Genomic DNA, 24,670 nt, shown 5'->3' on the forward strand with positions numbered 1-24,670 from the left:
ATCCCACAAGCAAATATTCTTATAAATACATGAAAAAATACTGGCCAACATGGTCAGCATTTATAATTAGAGAGCAAATTTTGATGCAGAGCAATATCAGAATCCTGTCAAAAAAAATTCCGGATAGAAATTTCGGCAACTCTGTCACAAGAAGATACACTGCAACTAATCATAAGAGGAAGACAGAATGGGCTATTTGACAAGTCTGTCCACTTTTAGTTATCACAATAATGTAGCATATCAGTCTAATGCTGTACTTCACTACGTTTATATTCAATTGCAATTTCCAAACAAGTTTAAAAAGGTGTGTAAATAAGTAATTGATTTACAAACATTTATTGAGTTTACACCAGAAACATGAAGCGATTACTCTTATATCCCGTTGCCAGTTGCTTCTTGATCCAAGGCTCCACCTCAAGTTAAAAGCTTCGTAGCAGCTACTTTTCAGTGGCAATCCTAGTGTCTTAGCAATCTTACAAATATGTGAAAAACAAGTTAGTGCAGCACTTGAAAACTACAAGATCATGGATGATAAATGGAAATAAGTCAAAATTAGATTGGAAGGAAACAAAAATCTCTAATGGATAATGAATCTTTGCTCTCAGTTGGTTATGATTATGCCGAGAAAACATTGGTTGCATATAACTTTTCAGGTGACAACCAGGTTTCTTTAATTATGTGGAGACATGCTGAAAATTCACAACATTTGAATACCAGGTCAAACGAATTCAAAGAGAAAACACTCGGTTGCTGACGGGTCATATGTTGTTAAAAGTTAAAACAGTACTACCCATAAAGGCCCAAATGCAAAAAATCCAAATACTAAAACACCTAATGCTAGAACAAAGAAACAAGTGCATCTAGCTAAATTAAATGCAGAGGAAAGATTGGCAGGATTTTGTGCCATGGCCAAAGTGTTGTTCTGAATATTCTGGGACAAAATTTGTTGCCTTGCTGAAGGTTGATTCACCATAGAGACAGATAATGGTTGCCCTTGGTTGGCTTGTGATTGTACACCAAGCAATGCTATCAAGGAAGCATATTTGGTCAGTCCCAAGAAGTTTGAACCCTCGAAAAATGAATTTCATGTTTACAAGTTCCAAGCCTCCAACCACAGCTTTTACTTTAACAAACCTTGGATTAATATGCTTTCTTCAACTTCTTATAGGGATGGCTCTGGGAAAAAAATCTCAGTCACATTAACAAACATTTACTTGCAGCAACACAAATGGTGCCCAACCACGACCTACTACATGACACCATGATGCCCCGATGCCAATCATATGTGAGTCACGTGCCCATGTGGCCATGACACTTGATGCAGGCCACATCTAGTGAATATTCCCCACAGTAACATATGCTGGTTGGGCAATGAGGTTTGTGGTTTCTATTAGTTGTCCTCATTCCTCATGAATATTTATATAGACGGTGTAGCTTCAACTAGGTTGCAAGTCCTTGTTGAGCTATCTCATATGTGCTTCTACACATGTTGAGACAAGGAATAAGGATTGCCACTTTGTGGCATGGGAGTCTCCTATGTCTTTCTAGCATTGCTAGATTGCATGTCATGTCAGTCCACACCTTTCTATCAGCTGGCACAGCCAAAAAGATAGCTTAGCGATAGTTCAACACCTTCAGCATAGTTCGCCATGGTGTGTGCCTACACCTTTCTTATGTGGTAAATTTTGAAGACAAAATGTAAAAATCATTCCAATACATTTACCTTTTCTGGAAAATAAGCAGAAACAATCCCATGTTTAATGAAGGATTTTCGTATCTCTAATGGTTTATCAACACTGAAATGTTCAAGTACCTAGCCCTTATATGAATACCACTCATCTTATTATTATCAGGTGACTTAAGCCAGTAACCAAAATGCTAAATGAGCATCAACACTATTGGGAAACCTTGGGGAGTATTACATGTGCAGTGGAAAGTGAAAACAAAAACTGATTTCCCAAAACAATCTTATCGAATCGTGGTGCGATGATCGGAAGAGAAAAACTCGAAAGCGATAAAACAACGTAAGGGGTGTGAGACGTTCTCACCTAGGTGAAACCATATATCCCCTAATATATAGATCTCAATCCGTGGATGAAGGAGCTCTCGTAAACTCTTCTTTAGCGGTAATCCACACAGTGGATGCGACAACGATGCACCTTCTGGTGCAGCACGTTCTTTCCTCGTGTTCGCGCACCACCATGCCGCAACAACCAAGGAGGGGTCGATCCCTCTTGCTATCCTCTCGCACCACACCAGAGAGGGACAGTCGACTGGAGGAAGAAGCAGGGAGGAGATGAAAGAGGTGGCGACAATAGGGGTCTAGCTTATGATCCCTTTAAGCCTCAACTCCTATATATTGAGAACCCTATTTACTAACCATAATGGATCCTGCCTTAATGGGTACTGAATCTCCATTCAATTATCTTGACTTAATGGATATTGGATCCCTGTCCAATAACCACTCTAAACCCTATTGGGTCTAACCAAATGGATACAAGAAAATAAGGAATTATTAGATATCTCATATTCAATCCTCTACTCGTGCGTTCTCTACCATATGTGTATGATCCTCTAGGCCCAATATTAAGCTGGCCGTGAGTTGCACTTGTCAAAACTCCATTTGACTCAGTGAATTATTATCTCAATAATAATTCACTCAACTTATCGATCATTATCGTATTAAGCCACTATGCCATAGTCCCCAGACGTTACAGAGGGATCTAATATATTGGACCTGTCTACCCTCAGTTACCGTGTATCTATAGTCTCTCATTTATCTAACGTCCCTGAGATCGTATATAGAGCATGGTGCTATCAGGGCCATACGAAATTCATCCTAGTCTTACTATAATTAGATTCTCCCGGAGAACTCGTCTTTGAATCCGAATCTCGCGCTTATCAGATTTATCACGATCCGATCGACCCTGGTTAGGGATTTGCATAAGTGAGAGCACACATGATATTCCTCTTATGATACCGAGAGTGGATGATCTTCTATTGACACTCAATTGTCTTCATAAGATTGACTACCATTCCCAATGACCGAATGTGCTAGATTTGGAACTTCTAGACCTATGAATCTGGTATTAAAGAATGAAGTACTCAAACAAGACATCCTTGTGGTCTCAAGTCTAAGAACCAGATTCACAATCGGAACTACGGAATCACTATTTGATGATAAAGTATTATTAAGCAACCAGTATTCCGTAAGCGGATCATTCAATAAACTTATTCTCCAATGAGCATCAGTACAGTATCCCCATACAAGCAACTATGAGATCAGTTGCCTCCATCATATGAACAAGTATATAGCACACCGATCAATCCGATTATCTTGATGACCCTCTCAAGTAACCTACAATCGAGAATATTTAAGGTTTGTATCTAATGACGAATTAGTCACATTATCATAATCTAATCATGATCCAATTCTCATTGCACAGATCGAAGGACATCACAATATATTCATCATAAATATAAAATAAAAAATATTATAAAAATAATAACAAAAAAGATTATGTAGCGTGTCACATGTGTCATCACTTACGTGATTGACTTGCAGGGCACCTGTAACTAGCAAACACTAGGTAGGTGGTATCTATTATAGTTTCAAACTCACATACTGGAATTGAAACATGGTTTAATTGATCAATGTGCACTATGTCAATAGGATATAGTCACAGTCCCACACCTATACTATTGCAACAAACAATCTGTAGGTACTAAATATATGTGTAAATTCTTTCATCCAAAATAAAATATTTCCTAAATAGACCTTTCAAAAATATATTTTGAAAATAGCTCTTTTTATAATATTCATAAAAGAAACATCATTTTTTATGACTTAGGGAAGCCTAAAATTAATGTTGTAAATATCATATTTTGTTTTGTGAAAAATGATATTGTGACAAGTAGTTTTACTAAAATCACTTTGCAATAGCAATTTCACACGTTAGATTGGAACTATTATCAGAGTTATCATTTCTTTTGCACAAAAAAAGCCATTATGATTAGAGCTATGACACATGTAAGACTGCTTTGACATCCTCTAAGAAATATTTTTTAAAATGGTGTTATCAAGGGAAAAGCTTCCCAGAGTAATTCCAAATTCACAAGTTCGATGAACCTATATCTCCCATTTGAAGCTTAAATTCTTCAACCTTGTTTCGTAATACAAAATAACAAAAAGAGTTCACAGACTTTGTACATGATTGTAATTCATTATGCACATCAATATTTACTCATAAATAAAAATACATTGATTTTATGGAGAACATAAACATTAACAAATTTTGACCGAGCAGACTTATTTTCAAGTAAGGGTTGTAGTTGCATGAAGCCTCATCTAGTTTAAATGCCAAACCTCACCATTAAGTAATATTGAGATGCACATCCAAAACTTAACTACCACCAACAAGTTTTCAATTGAATGATTATAACTGCGTGTAGGGACTGCAGAATATATAACGTGAAAGAAGCATATCCCCCACAGACATTGTCAACTAATTATAATCATTTAAATGAACATTTTAATTATGGAATGGAAAAGTCATTTGGGTAAGCACGATAATGTCTTAGCTGATTAGCTAGCATTTCCAATCTAAAAGATGTAACAAAATAATTTTGCCTTGTAATATTTCTGAGAAGAATCATATCATTCTTTTTACTATTGCTTATCACCGTAAGCCATCAATCAAATTTAAGTGTACAAGTTATTTGATCCAGCTAGAATCTAATACGTCTTCCCTGTGTCATACTTCACAATTATCCGCAAATCACCAATTTACCACATTCCTAGAGTATCTACTACTCAAAAACAATAGTTTGTGGCAAGGTTCGTCGTACCACAACGTACCGTGTGTTGGTATGGGCGGTATATACCGGTCCAACAAGGGACCGATATGAGTGGGACATTCGTATGGTCACATGTACCGTATGTTGGTATGCTCAATATAGCTTGATACAACTCAGTACATATCATATTGACAGTTTATTGGTACACCAGTATGGACTAGTAAAACGAACCTTGGTTAGTAGTAAGAGGACAAGATAATTAAAAAAATTTGGTTTTATTTCTTAGTATACTGCATCTTCAAATCCAATATGCACAAAACATTAAATTTTTAGCATATGACTCTTTCAACTCTCCTGTAAGTCCTTTTGGCCTCAGAATCAATATAAATTGATTTATTTGCCAACACTTAAAGTCCCATCTCTACATAGTAAATAAATCAGTTTAGGGTGACAGCGTGTGCCAAATGACTTCGACCAATTTCTTTTCTGCACAGACTTTTAAGATCCAGTGAAACATTTGGTGGATCACGGGATTGTTCTTTATCTAAAAGGCTTCAAATGTTTAAAACTAACAAATAAAAAATAATAAGGTCCACCTCTCCAGAAAGGCCGTCATTCGAGAGGAGGCAGCTTCTCAGCCAGTCCAACTTGCCTAGCAAGTTATATTAATATACAACCAGCTTCAGATTATTATATACCTCCTCAGTTATATTAATGTATAAGCAAGGACAAAAAGTAAATACTCGACCACAACAGCAATTTAGAACAATGTAAAAGAATTTCAATTTAAACAACTCAAGTTCTAGGTTTTATAAAGTATAATCCAGTCAAAACCATGACAAACTTATCAAATAATAGCATAGCTCTTGTCAGAGTATGAACACTGAAGAACTTACAAAGAGATGAAAATCAAGATACATGAAAGATCAAACACCTAGATGACAACAAGATAAAAGATGGGCACAGGATGGTGTATAAAATCTTCAATAACTTCAAAGTCTGGCAAATGTCATTTAAACACTCGAGAACCACAGAGTACACAGGACAAAATAAAAAAGAATCTATAGATTCATTTTATATGAAAAAGAATGAATATAAGTAGTAATATTATAATATACACAATACACAAAAGGAATGAAGTAAACAAAATTGACTGTGATATTTTGAATAAAATATATCTTATCCATAATTCAGAATGTCTAATTTGTACAGAAAAGAAAGCATTTCATGGTACCTACCTGGGTCTGCAGAATTTTGGTTGAGAACTGCGCTGTTGGATATTAAAGGGTTAATTGAAGCAGAATGCTGAGACTTATTCTCCATTGAAAGCATTTTTAGAGAAATTTTCCTCAAATAATCAAACTGAAAAATTAGAAAGAAAAAAATATTTCATACAGTGCTTACAGTTCATACCAATAAGCAAGAATAAACAAATATATTTTTTTCCATTGGATTCTGAAAGACATATATGGTACAGATCCAAATTAGTCATGCAAAATGCTCAAGAGTAATCTCATCCACAGCCTATTAACATGTACTGTTTATTTATCAAGCTTATAGCCAGTAAGCATCAGGTTTTCTTAAGGATGAAATTATAACAAACAACAAATTCTGGTACTCGAATGCAACAAAAGAGCTACTATGGTGCAGCAAGAGAGTACTACAAAAGGCTATCTTTTGTGCTTCTTCATTTTCCAGCATGTAAGAAGACTATTCATAAAAATATTATCAATAGACGAAAAAGGCAAATACTATCAAAACATTGTCATCAAACCAAAATGTAAATACCACCAAAACAAGCAACGACCACAAGGTTTCAAAACCCTGTCTGGTACTGTTTTTAGCAAATGGTCAGACTAGCATAGTACTAATACACTGGGCAATATGCTTAACTGTACAATCCGGTAGCATAAAAAAATTTAAAAAATTTAAATGCCAACTAGTATTGCACCTTAGTTAGACCGATAAACACCAGTCTATATGTACTGGTCCAACCAGCATTTCAAACATTGGTTGAGAACGCACCTAACAATGGCAAAGCAAAGACGAAGATTAAAGACGAATTGGTTAATTTACCCGATCAGAAGCTGCAGTATATATCTTCTCCTCAAACCGAGTAGCAATTTTCTGATGTTCAATTAAGCCCTCGGACACAGAGATAGGCAGATGCCTCTTCAAAGTTTCCATTCTACATATAGAGAACATTGTACTCTTACAAAATGAAAATTATGAACAGAATAAATTTTGAGAACCAGGAGAAAGACAAATGAATGACAACCACTAACTGATCTACAGAATTTTTTCCAAAATTGCACATGCTAGAGTGTGAACAAATAGTGTATGAAACTCTGATAAAGTGAGTGGAAAAAAGAGTAAAAATATGAATCAAGACTTCTTACGACTTTTTCTTTTAAATCAATGCCAGTACCAGTACATACCTTCCGCTTTGTACTAGTCCAGTACAAATCCATACAAAAACAAAGAAAACAAAAACACCAATTAGGCCTCACAAGTGTGAGCCCTCTTCTCGTGAGCCACATGGAACCAATGCTATCATTGTTGTACACTGTCACCAGTCCCTAGTACGCTCCCCCCTCTTCTCCTCTTCCTCCACGACCACCCCTTCATCCTTCCTCCTCCTCCTTCCTCCAGCGCATCCTCTTCTTCCTCCTCTACTGTTGCTTCCTCTTCCCCTTCTTCTTCGTCTTCGAAACACTGATTGATACCAAGGCACCATGTGTTGATACTACATGATAAGCCAGTAATGATCGGTACATACTGGTCCGACCAACAACCCATATGGGTCCGGTACACGATATGGCATTCCTTGGCCAACACTAACTAAAACTGGCATGTGATGGAAAACCGAGAGCAAAAGAATTATTGATTATATCAACCAAGAAAAGGTGTATGATAGGGACTCCAGTGTAACTAGCATAGTGACTAATGACTAACAAAAAGCCATGAGTATACATTATATGTCAGTATAGCCATGACTATACATTATATATCAGTATCTGATCCACAAAATGCATGATGGATCACTTTTCAGTGCCAAACAAAAGGTTTAAACAATTATGTTCCTTTTTTTACAATAGACTTACTCGATATATTTGAACTCACAAGTGCATATTACCTTCCCAAGCATGTTCCAATGAGGTTCCAACAACGTATATTATTTTGCTAATTTATTTATTTTTTTGGTAAAAGCGGAGTCAGCCTATGTTCCAAGTTACAAGTTAGTAACTACAGAAAAAAAAAAATCTGTAGTATCATGAAATATAGAGCTAAAGATATGGGAAAAGAATGATGAAGCCATTAGTAACGTTAAACATAGAGCTAAAGATACAAAAAACACAAAGGTAAGTTTACAGGAAACAACTATGTACATTGTTTACACTTTGAATTTATTTACCAAAAAGGAAAGCTTGAAGATGTCTCTCATATAGAAAGAGCAGGGTAGTCAAATTGCAGACATCTCTGGTATGGTGCACCCACCAAGTGCAAATCTAATTAACAGATACAAACTTCAAAATTTAGCTTCAAGATAACTCATGTTCACCATACTGCTGGACAATTAGGCATAGTTTGTGTTTTTGTGGTATTACCAGATTCTCATACGATACATCTGATCCATATCCATATCATCCGAGGCAAATTCGATTTTGATTGAATTCTTTGTTATATGGCTGCATTAAGTAACTCTTTACCGCCCACACCGTTATGGTACGGGTGGTATTTACCACTCCAACTGGTAGCCAAGACTCATACCACTCTTTACTGACAGATTCAAGACCAGTTGAAGGGGTTATAACCATAACCCCCTTGTACAGGACTTACCAACTAATACAGATCCATTACCAGGCGATAAACCCACCCAGATATGATGTGCCCCAACGAAACCCATTGGGGGGGTCTCGTTGGGCACTTTAAAATCACCCACCCACCCCAACCAGCCCACCCCCCAAAAGCCAAATCTCTCAAAACTTCATTGAAGATCACTAAGGGAGGTTGATTTGTAACATAGGAAGATTGAAATCTCAAGATCTGGTCTGATTTCTTTCCAAATTAAGATAAATCTGAACCTAATCAGTAAGATACTTTCATGCAATTAGGTTGGGGCTTATGTTTATTCTTCCTTTCTTAGCTTGGATCTCTTCCATTTAGAAAAGCAATTACAACGTAGTTCAACTTTCATACGATCCTAGCACATACAACCAAAGGTCCATGATACCGAAGCATGTTGTCCTCCCAACCCAAGAGAGATACGTGACACATCTAGATGAGGATTTCTATGAGCTTAGAGACTGGATTAAATTATTCAAAAAACAAAGAGGCCTGACCTTTATGGTGTCACAATGATGTCGGGGCCAACAAAAATGAGCATCATCGACTTCATTGCTTATTTCAACAAGATAGTTTTTCATAAGTCACTTGATGCATCTGACAAGATCTATTAAGCGAATAATAAAGCGACAAATTTCAAGGGGGCCAATCATCAACGTAGGTTGATACGGAGACCGAATTCTTCCTATTTGCTATCACACACCATAAATGCTACCTAAAACAGTATGCTTCCAAAAAATGATATTTTCTTTTCTTATAGATCTACGGATGGATAGTTAATTGGCTGGACAAAAAACCTGAGTGGTACCTGTTTCTCAAATTGGCTATTTCTCCATCTCCAGAGATGAATAGAGCCTTCCCGATGTAAAGTACTCGTTGATTGGGAACCATGCCTTATGTTATCTTTCAATTCTCTCCCAAAAATATTTACCCAATCCACTTCCCCCTTCCCCAATAAAAGCATGAGCCTCTATGGAAATCTGTATCGGCCACATAGACAGTGAAAGATGTATAGGAATCTTAACTGTATCCCATTTGAAAATCCAAAGATATCAGAGATCAAACTTTCTCCCCCCTCAACAGACTCAACGGCCTCTGCTTACTACATGCAATAAGAAAGATCCCATTTTGAATTTTTCCGCACAGCTCCCTCTTAGTTCCAATCATACAATCCACCAGCAGTTTACTAATATGATATCATGTAAAATTTCCTGGTCGGATACAAAAACAAATTTTTTGAGCATTCCTCAGTCACAGCCTATGATCCAACAAATGAAATCGAGACCAGAACCCTGAGAGATCAACCCTTTGGACATGTCATAAGCACGCGTATTTGCATAGGTGGTACGATGTGATCGATTAATGAATATCAAAATTTGAAACGAAGTTGAAGTTGATAGAGAGGTGACTAAAAGAAAATTTGACTCGTTTCTCAAGGAAACTACGAGTTCATTATCGAAAGAAAAAGACCGTGGTACAAATTACACGAACAAAAACCCTAACAAAGTAATAACAACAACAATAATATTTTTTTCTCAAGTGCTTTAGATTTTTCACATCCAACCCACAGAAGGACCTTAATCTCACACAAAAGACTGCTATAAATTCAAAAATATCAACCAAAATCGAGCGATGAAAGACGCCTGCACATCAGGAAAACCAAGAAAACTTTGAGGAAGAGGAAATAGTCCACTTACATGCTATTTACAATCCTTTGCCGCGCCTCCGGGTGGAGTTGGGTCCTCCAGTCGCCGGATCCCCCATCCGACGCGGCGGCGCTCTCCCCCTGAGCCGGCCTCCAACTATTCCCCTCCATCGGAAGGATCTAAAGCACGCACCACTCAAATTGAGATCTCAGAGCCGGGGAAATCAAAGGAGATAGGAATCCGCGGGGAAATCGATCCGGCAACAACGAAAAAGTGGGTTGCCGAGGACGAGCGAGAAACGTGCGAAGAGCCGAGAGAGAGAGGGGGGGCGTAGAAAGAAAGCTTTGGGGGAAGGGAGGAAGTGCGGTGGGGGATTCCCTTCAAACATATACACAGCAGCCGAGAAGAAAACTGCGCCCTCCACCCAAAAGATAAAAAATTCAAATATAAGAAAATAAAAATAAACTAAAGATAAATTAAGATAAAAGGCAATAAACGAACATTAAAGTTTTAAATGGAAGCAAATAAAAAAGACTAAAAAAATAAAAAGCCAATCATGGCAAATAAAATAAAATAAGAAAAAGAATATAGTATTTTTTAATCTATGATAAGAAATAATTAAGTTTGGTAATTAGTATATATTATTTTTTTACATATTAAAATATTAACTAAAATAAATCCATATAACAAATATTTTTCCGCCACGATCGATGAACTAAAATTAATTTGATCGATGAAAGAATCCTATTAGACATATCCAATATAGTCTTTTATCGAAACGAAATAAGCATTATTAAATACAAGAATTTCATCTTTAGCTACAGAGAAATTCTCTCTCGATTGTATTCTCCATCTCCAAGCACTACAAAACCGAAATAACAAATCAAGTCGAATCGATTACAACGCACTGCATTGATAATCAAAATTGATTACACCAAATCTTAATTCCAAACTCTTGAAACATCACAGTTTATTGAGTTTACACCAGAAACATGAACCGATTACTCTTATATCCCGTTGCCAATTGCTTCTTGCTTCTCGATCCAAGGCCCCACCTCAGTTAAAAGCTTCTTAGCAGCTACTTCTCAGTGGCAATCCTAGTGTCTTAGCAATCTTACAAATATGTGCAAAACAAGTTAGTGCAGCACTTGAAAACTACAAGATCATGCATGATAAATGGAAATCAGTCAAAATTAGAATGGAAGGAAACAAAAATCTCTAATGGATTATGAATCTTCGCTCTCAGTTGGTTATGATTATGCCGAGAAAACATTGGTTGCATATAACTTTTCAGGTGACAACTAGGTTTCTTTAATTATGTGGAGACATGCTGAAAATTCACAACATTTGAATACCAGGTCTAACGAATTCAAAGAGAAAACAGTCGGTTGCTGATGGGTCGTATGTTGTTAAAAGTTCAAACAGTACTACCCATAAAGGTCCAAATGCAAAAAATCCAAATACTGAAACAACTAATGCTAGAACAAAGAAACAAGTGCATCTAGCTAAATTAAATGACTAGAATTGATTGATGAGACAATCCTGGAGAAAGCTGGTGACGAATGAGTTCCATGTATCAAACAAATACTGGATAAATGCATGATAATTGGAATTTTGTATTTTCCCTCTTATATGGTTTATCTTTACTGCTGAATTCGTCCAATAGTGTAGTTAAAAGGAGGTAACGAGTTTAGAGTACTATTATGAATAGGGTAATAGATACAGAGACAAAAATGCATCTTGTCTTGAATATTTATGATATTAAGAAAGTAAAGGAACCAAGAATAAAGCAAGGGCACTGTGAATTGTTATAAGATTGCTATGTCAAATCTCATTCTTGGGGCTATATTAATAAAGCCCATACAGCAACTAGCTTCTCACGTAAAGAAGGTTTAGACATGTCCCCTTGGATCACCATTCTGATTCATTTAATTAGACAGTCATGTAAAGGACTCAAAGAAGCCATAGCTATATCCAAATAGCCAGACGTCAACAATTTTCTTTTTCCCCTATCTTGTGGAATTCTGGATAAGGTTTCCATATTCTGAGATAAATCATATTCTTGCTTTTACTCAAATCATGTCTTTGATATTAATGGTAGCAAGAACTTTCTTTCGCTCAAATCATATTCTTCAAGCTTAAAAAAAAACGCACATACAACTACTAATCATATTCTTTTTCTCCTATCATATCTTTGATATTTACGGTCGCAAGAACTTGCTTTTGCTCAAATCATATTCTTCAAGCTATAAAAATAAAGCCCATATAACTACTAATCATATTCTTTTTCTCCTATCATGCCTTTGGTATTTATGGTCACAACACAAGAAATTGCTTTTGCTCAAATCATATTCTTCAAGCTATAAAAATAAAGCCCATACACCTACTAACTTCTAGATAAAGAGGGTTTAGACATGTCCCTTCCAATCACCATTGTGATTCATTTAATTAGACAATCATTTAAAGGCCTTGAGAAGCCAGTTTTTGCTTCTAAAGACTAAATTTAAAAAGTATAAGCAAATTAAAAGAACAGAATTAGGACTACCACAAGATAGAATGTCCATTTAAGAAGAAATAATTTGTGCATACCATCGAGTCGACAAGTATTCTAAAATCTAATGAACCCTATTGAAAAAAAGAGGTCACAAATATTATTTATCCTTTCACATTCCAGAAAGAATGTTATGTTACAATGCACAGTTATTAATAAGGTACATCAATTTGTAGTTCTAGTAGAAACAATTAATTAATCAATCACATATGCTGTTGTCGTTTACAATAAATTCCAATTTATTTTCACATTGTACTATCAAACATCTCACTAGATCATAACACATAATATTATTATTCTATGATTTTCTATTGTTGTTTTATATGCCAAACTAAATCAAACAATTCATCCATAATATTATAGCAGCTCATTAACTTTCATAACTAGCACGCTTGATTGATGATTTTATGAAAAAAAACACTAAAACATCTTTATTTATATATTCAGAATAAGCATGAAACCAGCTAATGAGAGTGACAACCTATTCACTAATGCAAAACTATTGAGTTAAACTAGACCCAACCACCAAATAGGCCTAAAACAATAAAAAAGGATTTGCCTTACTCAATTCACTAAAAGCTGATGGGAAACAGCTTCGCAATTTAGAGTTCAGAAAAAGGAAACTATGGAACTTGGTTCATTCAATTCGGACAATGGAAACAGAACTAAATAATTAAAACAAGATTTAATTTTTGGAAGGTTGAGGAAAAATGCAATAAATTAGGAAAAAAAATATGTCCAAGTCAACACGATAAGCACCTTTTCAGAAATCATACCAAGAAATTGTATCGGAGGCAGTACATTTCAAAAATGAGCAAAAAAAAAAAAGAAGATGGGTCACACATGGCAGAAAAATCAGAGTGCCAAAACCCCCTGTCAAGAACCTGATCAGTCATAATGGACAATCGGTTCCAGTAGACTACCAGCAGGTTTCAGCCCTGCCATGCTGGCAGTAAAGAACACAGGAAGATATTCTTGAGCAGCAGCAAGGAAATAAAGAGTACGATTCAATAATATACATGAGCAATTAATGCTTCATGTTTAAAAGAAAAAAGAACAAAATTAATATACTCGATAGGGGAAATTTGACTTCCATATTCCAACCAAAATGCAATATCAATAATTCACAATACCTCATTTGTGACAAAAAGGAACTCAACTTTAAAGTACCTGGATCTGTAGGATTTTGGTTGTTGTTGTTGGACACTGACGTGTTGATTGATGCAGAATGCTGTGTTTTACTCACCACTGAGAGCATTTTCATAGAAATTTTCCTCAAATACTCTGACTGAGAAAATAAGAGTTAGAAGAGTGCTTCTTCAAAGTCTTACTTTTACAGCAACAAAAACAGGAAAGAAAAGGAAAAAAAAAAAAAACAAGCGCAGTTTAGTTAACATATACAAGGACGAAGAAAAGTAGGGGCCAAAGTTAGCCAGTCAAAATGCTTATAATAATGCATCTACAGAGTGTATTAACATAATTGCAGTTTAGTTAGTCTACGGTTTGCAAGTAACATATATTTCTTGAAGGATGAAATTTTCACAAACAGAAGAATCTGTGATTTAATTACACACACCAACAAAGAAACAAAAAAATACGAAAGTATTGATTATCATCAGACAAGAAGCAAATGCCCCCATAACAAATAGTTGAACACACATCTACTGGATGGAAATGTCATCCTAGTAAAATCAGACTCAGAGTAGTCATTTAGAACAACTGAATTTGAAGTCAGTCTAATAAAATGTACCTGATTATGAGCTGCATTGAATATCGCCTCCTCGAGCCGAGCAGCAACGTTCTGAAGTTGATTCGAATCCACAGGTTCAGGGAACGGTAGGTGCCTCTTCAAAATCTCGTGTCTACAAACAGATACATTGAAATAATACAACAAAAATTTTGAACAGAAGAAATTTTGAGAAACAATAGGATGATAGGTGATAGAAGGATAAGAACCATCTAACCTATGTGCAAGAACATAGAATTTGTCCAGATTGAACAAATTGAACCCTGAGACATATTCAATTCCTAAAGACAATGATTGAACGAAGATTCAAATTACAAAACAGGACTTCTAAAGATGAATTTCTTTAATATCAGTGCCAGTGCTATCAATTTCATAAAGATACATGATGGAAAACTGAGGGAAAAGGGTTCTTATGAACTAAGAAAAGGTATCTGATGGGGTTTTAAACATAACTAACACAGTGGTTGAGAAATAAATGAAGAGGTATAAATTATATGTCAACATCCGATCCATAAAAATCATGAGGGGAATTTCTTGTGTCATAGCAATAGTACATAAGAAAGTTCCTCTTAGCATGATCAACTTAGCCTATATTTGAATTCATTATAATATGAATTAACTTCCCAAGCAATCTATGGTTCCCAGGGTCCTAATTAAATACTTTACTTTGTGAGAGCAGAATTCACAAAGATTCCTATTTAGAACTCAAGGAAAGGAAAACCTCCAGATCCAAGGATTTCAGAATAGGTAAGACTAAACCAAGAACCAAAGATATAGATAAAATGGATGGTCAAAAATGGTTTGGTTTTTAAAAAGCAACTCTATAAGTTCTTTACATGCTGAATCTACCTACTAAAAGGAGAGCTGGAAGAATATGTCTCATATAGCAAAGTAGGTCAGTTAAGGTGCCGTGACATCTCCAGTGTAATATGTACCAATCAAATTGTGTATCTCTGGTGTAACGTAACTATTTTAATGGGGTGCATTTCACTCAATATATGAATAACGAAAAATGGAACACCAAATGGGGAATCCGAAGTAGATGAGATTCAGCAGATTGCTATATGAATGAAATATTTCTCCTCCCTGAAGAAAAAAATTCACTCTTGAAAGAAGAAGATCATAATTAAAACTTCACAAATGACAACAGATGTTTTTGCAAAAGCATCAAAATTTCACATCCAAGCAACAGAGGCATCCTAATCTCACCCAACATCGACAACTTATCTATCAAATTAATGATCTATTGTGGTGATCCACAGTCACATCATTAATAATCTTTAAAAGCAAATAAAAAAGAAGGAAAATTTAAGAGAAAGGTATAATCCACTTACATCTGATTTACAATCATATGGCGTGCCTTGGGCTGAAGTTGGGTCCTCCAGTCGGCAGAGCTGCCACTAGCAGCAGTGGAAAGTTCACCCTCAGCCAGACTCCAACTGTTCCCTTGCATTCAACCAAATTGTTTAGACACTTGAAAATGAAATTAAAAGGATTACTCTTTGAGACAAACAGAGAACTATCTCTTCATTTCAACAAATTAGAAAACTGAAAAGCCCAAGGGATATTACCTTCCATAAAAAATATTATTCAATTATTGTCTCATTAGTTATTAAATATTTTTTTGTATCATAAACAAGGTTCGCTGTATCGTACCGTACCGACGTTTTGACCCGGGTTCGGTATGGTACGGTACCGGTGTACTGGGCAGTACATCAGGGCGTACCGTATTGATTTTAGATATTTTTTTGTATCGTACCGTACCAACGTTTTTTTTGTATAAAAGTAATCATTTCTTGATTTTAGATAAATAAGTGTCGGACTAAACACAATGTAGTTCCAAAGAGAAAAAGAAGATCATTTCAAAACCTCTTTTAGGGTGAGGAATGCCGTATGGCATTCAAGAAGTTTCTCTCTCACATTGATTCGCTGAAGATCAAGATAAGTCATTGAATAATATCCTACCAAGAATATTTTTGTCACTCAACTGAACATTGGGATTTCCATCTTGCATAAACTCTAGCACTTATAAAAGTGTCTATATATTACATACACTTACGAAGAAATGTAGGTCTCCTCTATGGCTGGATGAATATGCATCTTTTTTTGGCCCATTTTTTGTCATGCACCAAAACCAAGTATGAGACAAGAACCCAACAGTCATCATGAGATGTAAACTGTTAGCCAAAATTCTTAGATCAATATGGTCATCCCATAAAATCTAAGGTATAACATGAATAATAAAAAATATATGCATTTCATCAAAAAGCATATGCACATCATAACACACATAGAGAGATGATGAAGCAATAAAGACAGAGCATATCAACTAAAGAATAACAAATAAAAATTTTGTAACAATATGAAAACACACTATATCATTTAACGATAACTACATTTCTAATTCTATAATTTAAATAAATATCATCTCACCCACTGGTTTCATCAGAGTCATCAGATCCAGTGAAAAGAGTTCCTGCAGCGAGGAGAGGGAGTAATATTTATACAAATGTACTCAACAAAAAGGCATCCCTCATAATAGATAGAGCCAAATAGGTGTAGGATGTATGACTAAAAGGAAATTATATAAGGAAAACAAAGCATAATCATATGCAAGTATCATGATTTTATATAAATTAACCAATAACATGTCATATTTCATTGTTCCACCATTTCATGTCAGACCACCACGTCCCATATGTGATATACGTACTGCACATTCTTTTCTTGTATATTGTATACAACTATACATATTGTCCAAAATGTGGCTCTTTTTATGCTTTTCTTGGTTTTTCTCTTTTCTCTTCTTTCTCTTTGTGGCCTATGACTTCATATTTGGCATGTCTGAAATGTATATCACATCCATCATGTCTTAGCATGGTTATTATCATAAAAACAAGAATCTTGGTGCTGCTAAAATACACTTGAAACTGAGGGATTAGAAGTCCCATTTCATGGAGATCGTTAGTGGAATTAACACCTATCATCAGTTTAAGGGTTTGTTACCTAAAAGGATAAACCTAACAGGATGATACTACGCACCTTTAACACACAGAATGTCTCATGCTAAATCAATAAATATAATGGTTTTAATTATTTGTCTTAATACAGTCTATATTACTTATATTACCCTTTTATATTGTAAGCTCAACACCAAGCTTAACCAGTCCAAAAGTACACCATTCATATTATCATCAAGAAAATACAAGCTCAAAGTAAGAAAATCCACCAAAAGTCAAATTAAAAGTAATAGCTACAATTAAGAAGATGCCCGGCCAGCGAGAGGTGCAAGACCCAACCAAGATGGCACTAACCCAAGCATAGCTACAATAATGGACTCAAGGGGGAATATTCCGCCCATACTACAGAATATCCCCTGGGCCTAGCCTACTATAAAGCACATCAATTTACTGTTATCCATGTGAGTTACTATTTACCCTTGCCTCCACTGCCCACCTCAATACTAACTTGAGCATTGGAAGGACCAAGTCGGCCACACCACCCAACCTAGGTCTCATGCAGGTTGACTCCACGGTGGACATCCGAATCACCTCGACCATCTCGAATCTCTTGTGCTCACGGCTCTAAACTAAGTTGAGTCGATTGGAGCGTCACCTACATCTATTACATCATTTTGGCGTTAGAAGCAGGGCCCATGTTGCAAGAATGTCATTTTGCTAACCCACTTAATGAGCATTCGATTGAGGGTGCTCCGTCATCAACTCATAGCACCTTCACCCAAAGTGGACAACAACCAACGTTTCCAAATCTGTACACTTCAACCTCAACACAAACACCAATTCAGTACTGGCAGTTATTTAACAATCCTGGCCTCTTTTTGTCGATAGAGACCCTGATCCAAATGTTGGACCTGACTGAGGTCATCATGAACCACACTCAATAAGTTCAAACATTGACAAGGATGATAAAATCCGTCGTCCCCATGTTACCTCAGTTGGCGCAGTCGGTGCCAACCCCTCCTCTGCACCAATTAGTCGTGCCACAAACGCTTGCCTAAGTGCCTCGATCGACCCAGACATAGGTTGTCCTAGAGCCTCCTTGGCCAACCGACCTTCTGGCTAAGGGGTTGCCATGGTCCTCCATTGTCAAGTTCAACGAACCCTACCACCCGTAGTCAATAATGCTCGAGTCCGGGGCCCAGTTGGTGAACTCAGAAGACACCCTCCTGGCATAGCTCTAGCAAATGGACCAACGCCTTGAGGACCTGCACCACGTGTTCCATATGACAAGAACAAGGAACCCCGTATTCTTCACCTCGATCGAGTCCCTCTTTACTTGACAGATTAAGGAGGAATTGGTCCACTTGAGCTTCTAGTTATCGAATCTAGAAGCATTCAATGGAAAGACAGATCCCACAAAACATGTAGCGGCATTCTATATTCAAATGATGTTGTATGGCACTTTGGGCGCCCTGATGTGCTAAGCCTTCCCCGCAATCCTGAAAGGTGCGGCCTAAAAGTGGTTGTGGTACACTCGCTTGAAACCCCTCCAAGTGAGTATCTTCGCTCAATTGGCAAGAGAGTTCGAGGAGTATTTTGCTGGGAACGAGCACCCTCGACGTTAGACCACTACCCTCTTGAGAAGTTGACATACAAAGGGCAAGCTGCTATCGGACTTTGTCACCTGATTTACCAATGAAGACCAAGGTGACACTAATGCTCACCCCTCTGTCCTTGTATAGGCATTTATGATGGGACTGAGGCACATTAGATTATTCTGGTCATTGATAGAGAGACAACCAACCACCATACCTGAGATGCTTCGAAGGACCAAGCAATATATCACGACCTAAATAATGGTGGCCAAAAGGCACAAGCAATCGCATAGGTGCCTAAAGTAGGAGCGCTTGACTCGTGCCCAATGCCGAGGTCTTCACGACATAAAGTTCTCAATCGAGCAAGACTTTGGTTGAGAGTCAACCTTCCCCCTCTCAACATGTCGTGCACTGGAGTGATCATATAAATCAGAGAGAAGGAATTGCTGCAAGACCCTCGCCCTATGAGTTTTCTGTCGAGAAGAAGAGATAGATCCAAATTCTATTGGTTCCAACAAGACCACGAGCATGACACTAAAGACTGCCTCGACTTCAAGGAGCAAATCGAAGAACTTATTCGTTGAGGGCACCTTGAGTGTTTCATTCGAAGGAGACGAGCCATCCTCGAAACTAGAGGGCCCAATGGAGAAGTAGATCGACATAATCATTGGTGAACCGACATCAAGTGGGGATAGCTCATCTAACGGGAAGGCCTATGCCCAAGCTGCAACAGAGAAGCATCGAACGATAGAAAGTGACACGGAAATAACCTTCAAAGAGGAGTAGGTAGAGCACTTCGACCCCAACCATGACGACGCCGTAGTCATCCTTGTTAGAATGATCAACACCCTAGTCAAGAGGGTCATAATCAACACAAGTAGCTCCGCTAACATCCTTTATTTTGATGCCTTTCACAAGCTAGGGTTGACTACTAAAAGTTCGGATTGACTACTAACAATTTGACCTCGATGTCTTCTTATCTCACGAGGTTCATCAACTCCATCTCACCCCTCAACATCATCAATCTCCATGTGACCTTCGGCATGGAGCCTAATTCTAAGACAATGCTGACTAAATTTATGGTGTTCGACATCTCCTCAATGTACAATGCCATCATTGGTCAACTGACGTTGAATAGACTTTGGGCGATGATGTCAACCTACCACATGTCCATGAAATTCCCGACAAGGTCTGGAGTCAGGGAATTAAAGAGCAATCCAAGGGAGTCCTGCAAATGCTGCCTAACCGTGATGTCCTTTTCGAAGAAACTCCGGCTCGAGGTGCTGCTGATGGATCCCAGGGGCGGCATGAAGCTAGTGCCCCACCTGAGTTGATCAAGACCCTTCTTGAAGTGCCACTAGACCAGGCTCAACCTGATCGAACAATGAAGATCGGGTCGGCTCTACTCGAGTCCAGTCGAGTGGAACTAATAAACTTCTTACGGGCTAATGCAAAGATCTTTGCTTGGTCCCCAAGGGACATGGCCTGGGATGGACTCAGATGTAGCTTAGCACCATTTGAACATCTTTTTAGAGGCCTGACCAATCAAATAAAGGTCACGCAAGTTTGCACCCAATAGCTAGTAGGTCATCAACATCGAAGTAGATAAGTGGTTAGGTGTTGGTTTTATTTCCGAATTACAATACACACAGTGACTAGCTAATGTTGTACTCGTTAAGAAGGTTAATAAAAAGTGGTGGATGTACGTTAATTATACCAACTTGAAGAAAACTTATCTAAAGGACCAAGGTTTTTAATTTCATATTATACCGGCATATCAAGCCTTGCTCGGTATGGTATATACTGACATACCGAGCGGTACGCCTAAAATAGGCATTTAGCCCTCCGAAAATACCTTAAAAATAGAAAATAAAGTTAGGATAGAGTTTTAAAGTTAGAAATAAATATACATTTAGTATAGTTTTAGCAAAACTAATATAAATTAGGTAAGAATAGTGCTACATATCTTTTTTGGGCTTTTAGGAGTAGCCTTGTGGAAGATTAGCAATTTTGGTCTGTTTTAAATAGTCAAACCATTGCTTTGTTGAGTTTAAGAGAGTGAAAATGTGAGAATAAGAGAGAAATTATGAGTAAAAATGAGTTTGAGAGAGCTTAAGAGAGCGTGAAAGTGAAATGGATTGAAAGAGGCGGGAGGAAAGGGTTTAAAAACACTTTAAGATGCCTCCAATGGTCAAATTGACCGTTTGAAAATCGATATAAATCGGTAACGATTGGTTTCGACCGTTATCGCCTAATACAGGTTGGTGATTGTCGAAATCAACTGGCACTTCCCGATACAAGTCGGTAATGGTCGAAACAGCCCCGTATCGCCCGATATAGGGCCAAAAATCTAGTACCATCCGGTAACGAGCGGTCCGCGTGCCAATAAGATAGCGGACCGGTACATACTACCCGTACCATTCGGTACAGTACAAAATTAAAAACCTGGCAAAGTACAGCTACCCCCTCCCTCGGATTGATCAATTGATAGACGCCACCTTGAGGCATAAGTTACATTTTTAGACACCTTCTCAGGATATAACCAAATGTGACTGGCACCTGATGACCAAGAATACATCTCCTTCATCACCAACCAAGGGTCGTACTACTACCAAGTTATGCCCTTCGGACTAAAAAAACACGGGTGCAACATATCAAAGAATATTAACAAGATGTTCAAAGACCATAAGGGGAGGAACGTCGAAGCCTATATGGACAACATGATTATGGAAAATAAAACAACTGATGCACACTTGGTCGATATAGCTGAAACATTTCAAATGCTGAACTTACGAAAGTTTCTCGAATTGTGTGGACCTATTTGTTGACGAGTTAGTTACTACCGAGGGCGAAGGAGCTTGTCTTGTCCTTAGAGGCCCAATCAAGCATATTTACAAGTAGGCTCTCCACGTCATATTCAAGATTTCCAACAATGAAGTAAAGTATGAGGCTTTCCTGTCCCATGTTCAATAAGCTAAGGAGCTCGTCATTCGAGAGCTAACGATCTATAACGACTCCCAGCTGATGGTGAACGAATTCTTGGGTAACTTCGAGGCTTAAGATGCAACAATGGCGAAGTACCTTGTTAGGTACAAAAGCTAACACCTCGTTTCTCTAAATTTGAAATCTTTTAGGTGCATCAAGAGAACTCACAAGCGAATGCATTAGCAAGGTTGGCCTCGACTCGAACAACGAAGGAAGACCGCATGCAGGTCGAGATGCTGTCTTCAAGGAGTATTGGCGCCCTGAAAGTTTCCCAAACTGAAGATGAGTCTTGTTGGATGGACAATATCTTGCGGTACAAAAGGGACGACATGCTCCCAACTGACTGTTCCTCGACGAAACAAGTCAGATACTACCAAGCCTAGTATTGCATCATAAATGATAGCCTATATCTCAGGTCCTTTAACTAACCTCTCCTAAGATGTCTGACATCGCAGGAGGCTGAACATGTCTTGGCTGCGGTGCACGAGAAAATATGCAAATAGCACATCGACGATCGGATGCTCGCCTTCAAGGTTATGACAGGGTACTACTGGTCGATGCTCAGAAAGGACGCAATCTCCCACACCCAGAAGTGTGACTAATGCTAGAGGATTGCTCAAGTCCAGCATCAGCTAGTGATACCCGTCAGCTTGATCAACTGCGGTTGACCTTTTGCACAAATCATATTCTTCAAGCTACAAAAATAAAGCCCATACAACTACAAACTTCTCGGTAAAGAGGCTTTAGACATGTCCCTTTGGATCACCATTGTGATTCATTTAATTAGACAATCATTTACAGGCCTTGAGAAGCCAGTTTTTGCTTCTAAAGACTAAATTTAAAAAGTATAAGCAAATTAAAAGAACAGAATTAGGACTACCACAAGATAGAATGTCCATTTAAGAAGAAATAATTTGTGCATACCATCGAGTCGACAAGTATTCTAAAATCTAATGAACCCTATTGAAAAAAAGAGGTCACAAATATTATTTGTCCTTTCATATTCCAGAAAGAATGTTATGTTACAATACACAGTTCTTAATAAGGTACATCAATTTGTAGTTCTAGTAGAAACAATTAATTAATCAATCACATATGCTGTTGTCATTTACAATAAATTCCAATTTATTTTCACATTGAACTATCAAACATCTCACTAGATCATAACACATAATATTATTATTCTATGATTTTCTATTGTTGTTTTATATGCCAAACTAAATCAAACAATTCATCCATAATATTATAGCAGCTCGTGAACTTTCATAAATAGCATGCTTGACTGAAGATTTTATGAAAAAAAACACAAAAACATCTTTATTTATATATTCAGAATAAGCATAAAACCAGCTAGTGAGAGCGACAACCTATTCACTAATGCAAAACTATTGAGTTAAACTAGACCCAACCTCCAAATAGGCCTAAAACAATAAAAAAGGATTTGCCTTACTCAATTCACTAAAAGCTGATGGGAAACAGCTTCACAATTTAGAGTTCAGAAAAAGGAAACTATGGAACTTGGTTCATTCAAATCAGAGATTGGAAACAGAACTAAATAATTAAATCAAGATTTAATTTTTGGAAGGATGAGGAAAAATGCAATAAATTAGGAAAAAAATATGTCCACGTCAACACGATAAGCACCTTTTCAGAAATCCAACAAAGAAAATGTATCGGAGGCAGTACATTTCAAAAATGAGCAAAAAAAAATAAGATGGGACACACATGGCAGAAAAATCAGAGTGCCAAAACCCCGTCAATAACCTGATTAGTCATAATGGACAATCGGTTCCTGTAGACTACCAGCAGGTTTCAGCCCTACCAAGCTGGCAGTAAAGAACACAGGAAGATATTCTTGAGCAGAAGCAAAGAAATAAAGAGTTCAATTCAGTAATATACATGAGCAATTAATGCTTCGTCTTTACAAGAAAAAAGAACAAAATTAATATACTCAAAAAGGGAAAATTGACTTCCATATTCCAACTAAAATGTCATATCAATTATTCAGAATACCTCATTTGTGACAAAAAGGAACTCAACTTTTAAGTACCTGGATCTGTAGGATTTTGGTTGTTGTTGTTGGACACTGAAGTGTTGATTGATGCAGAATGCTGAGTTTTACTCTCCACTGAGAGCATTTTCAGAGAAATTTTCCTCAAATACTCTGACTGAGAAAATAAGAGTTAGAAGAGTGCTTCTTCAAAGTCTTACTTTTACAGCAACAAAAACAGGAAAGAAAAAGGAAAAAAAAAAAACAAGTGCAGTTTAGTTAACATATACAAGGACGAAGAAAAGTAGGGGCCAAAGTTAGCCAGTCAAAATGCTTATAATAATGCATCTACAGAGTGTATTAACACAAGTGCAGTTTAGTTAGCCTACGGCTTGCAAGTAACATATATTTCTTGAAGGATGAAAGTTTCACAAACAGAAGAATCTGTGATTTAATTACACACACCAACAAAGAAACAAAAAAATACGGAAGTATTGATTATCATCAGACAAGAAGCAAATGCCCCCATAACAAACAGTTGAACACACATCTA

At 37.1% G+C, this 24,670-nt stretch overlaps 2 protein-coding genes across 5 annotated transcripts in view; both read right to left on the reverse strand.

Moving 5' to 3' along the window:
* Window positions 1-193: 193 nt before the first annotated feature.
* On the reverse strand, window positions 194-10,689 carry LOC135587325 (mediator of RNA polymerase II transcription subunit 15a-like). Its single transcript, XM_065078590.1, has 4 exons — window positions 10,341-10,689; window positions 6,874-6,985; window positions 6,036-6,159; window positions 194-472 (listed from the first exon to the last, which is right to left on the reverse strand). The coding sequence occupies exons 1-4, from the start codon at window positions 10,457-10,459 to the stop codon at window positions 465-467; spliced, it is 363 nt and encodes a 120-aa protein (XP_064934662.1). The 5' UTR covers window positions 10,460-10,689; the 3' UTR covers window positions 194-464.
* Window positions 10,690-11,172: 483 nt separating this feature from the next.
* The window catches only part of LOC108953614 (uncharacterized), a 38,867-nt gene continuing 25,369 nt past the window's right edge, over window positions 11,173-24,670 (reverse strand). For 3 of the 4 annotated variants that reach the window (XM_065078589.1, XM_065078587.1, XM_065078588.1), the window contains 6 exons: window positions 24,178-24,295; window positions 17,021-17,063; window positions 15,922-16,026; window positions 14,591-14,702; window positions 14,011-14,128; window positions 11,173-11,402 (listed from right to left, as the gene is read on the reverse strand). In XM_065078589.1, the coding sequence (XP_064934661.1) occupies window positions 11,395-11,402; window positions 14,011-14,128; window positions 14,591-14,702; window positions 15,922-16,026; window positions 17,021-17,063; window positions 24,178-24,295 (504 nt within the window). In that variant the 3' untranslated portion in view covers window positions 11,173-11,394. The remainder of the gene's footprint in view (window positions 11,403-14,010; window positions 14,129-14,590; window positions 14,703-15,921; window positions 16,027-17,020; window positions 17,064-24,177; window positions 24,296-24,670) is intronic. The other variant, XR_010475844.1, reaches the window with a different exon arrangement.

This window comes from Musa acuminata, chromosome BXJ1-8 (assembly GCF_036884655.1).
Source record: "Musa acuminata AAA Group cultivar baxijiao chromosome BXJ1-8, Cavendish_Baxijiao_AAA, whole genome shotgun sequence".
NCBI lineage: Eukaryota > Viridiplantae > Streptophyta > Magnoliopsida > Zingiberales > Musaceae > Musa > Musa acuminata.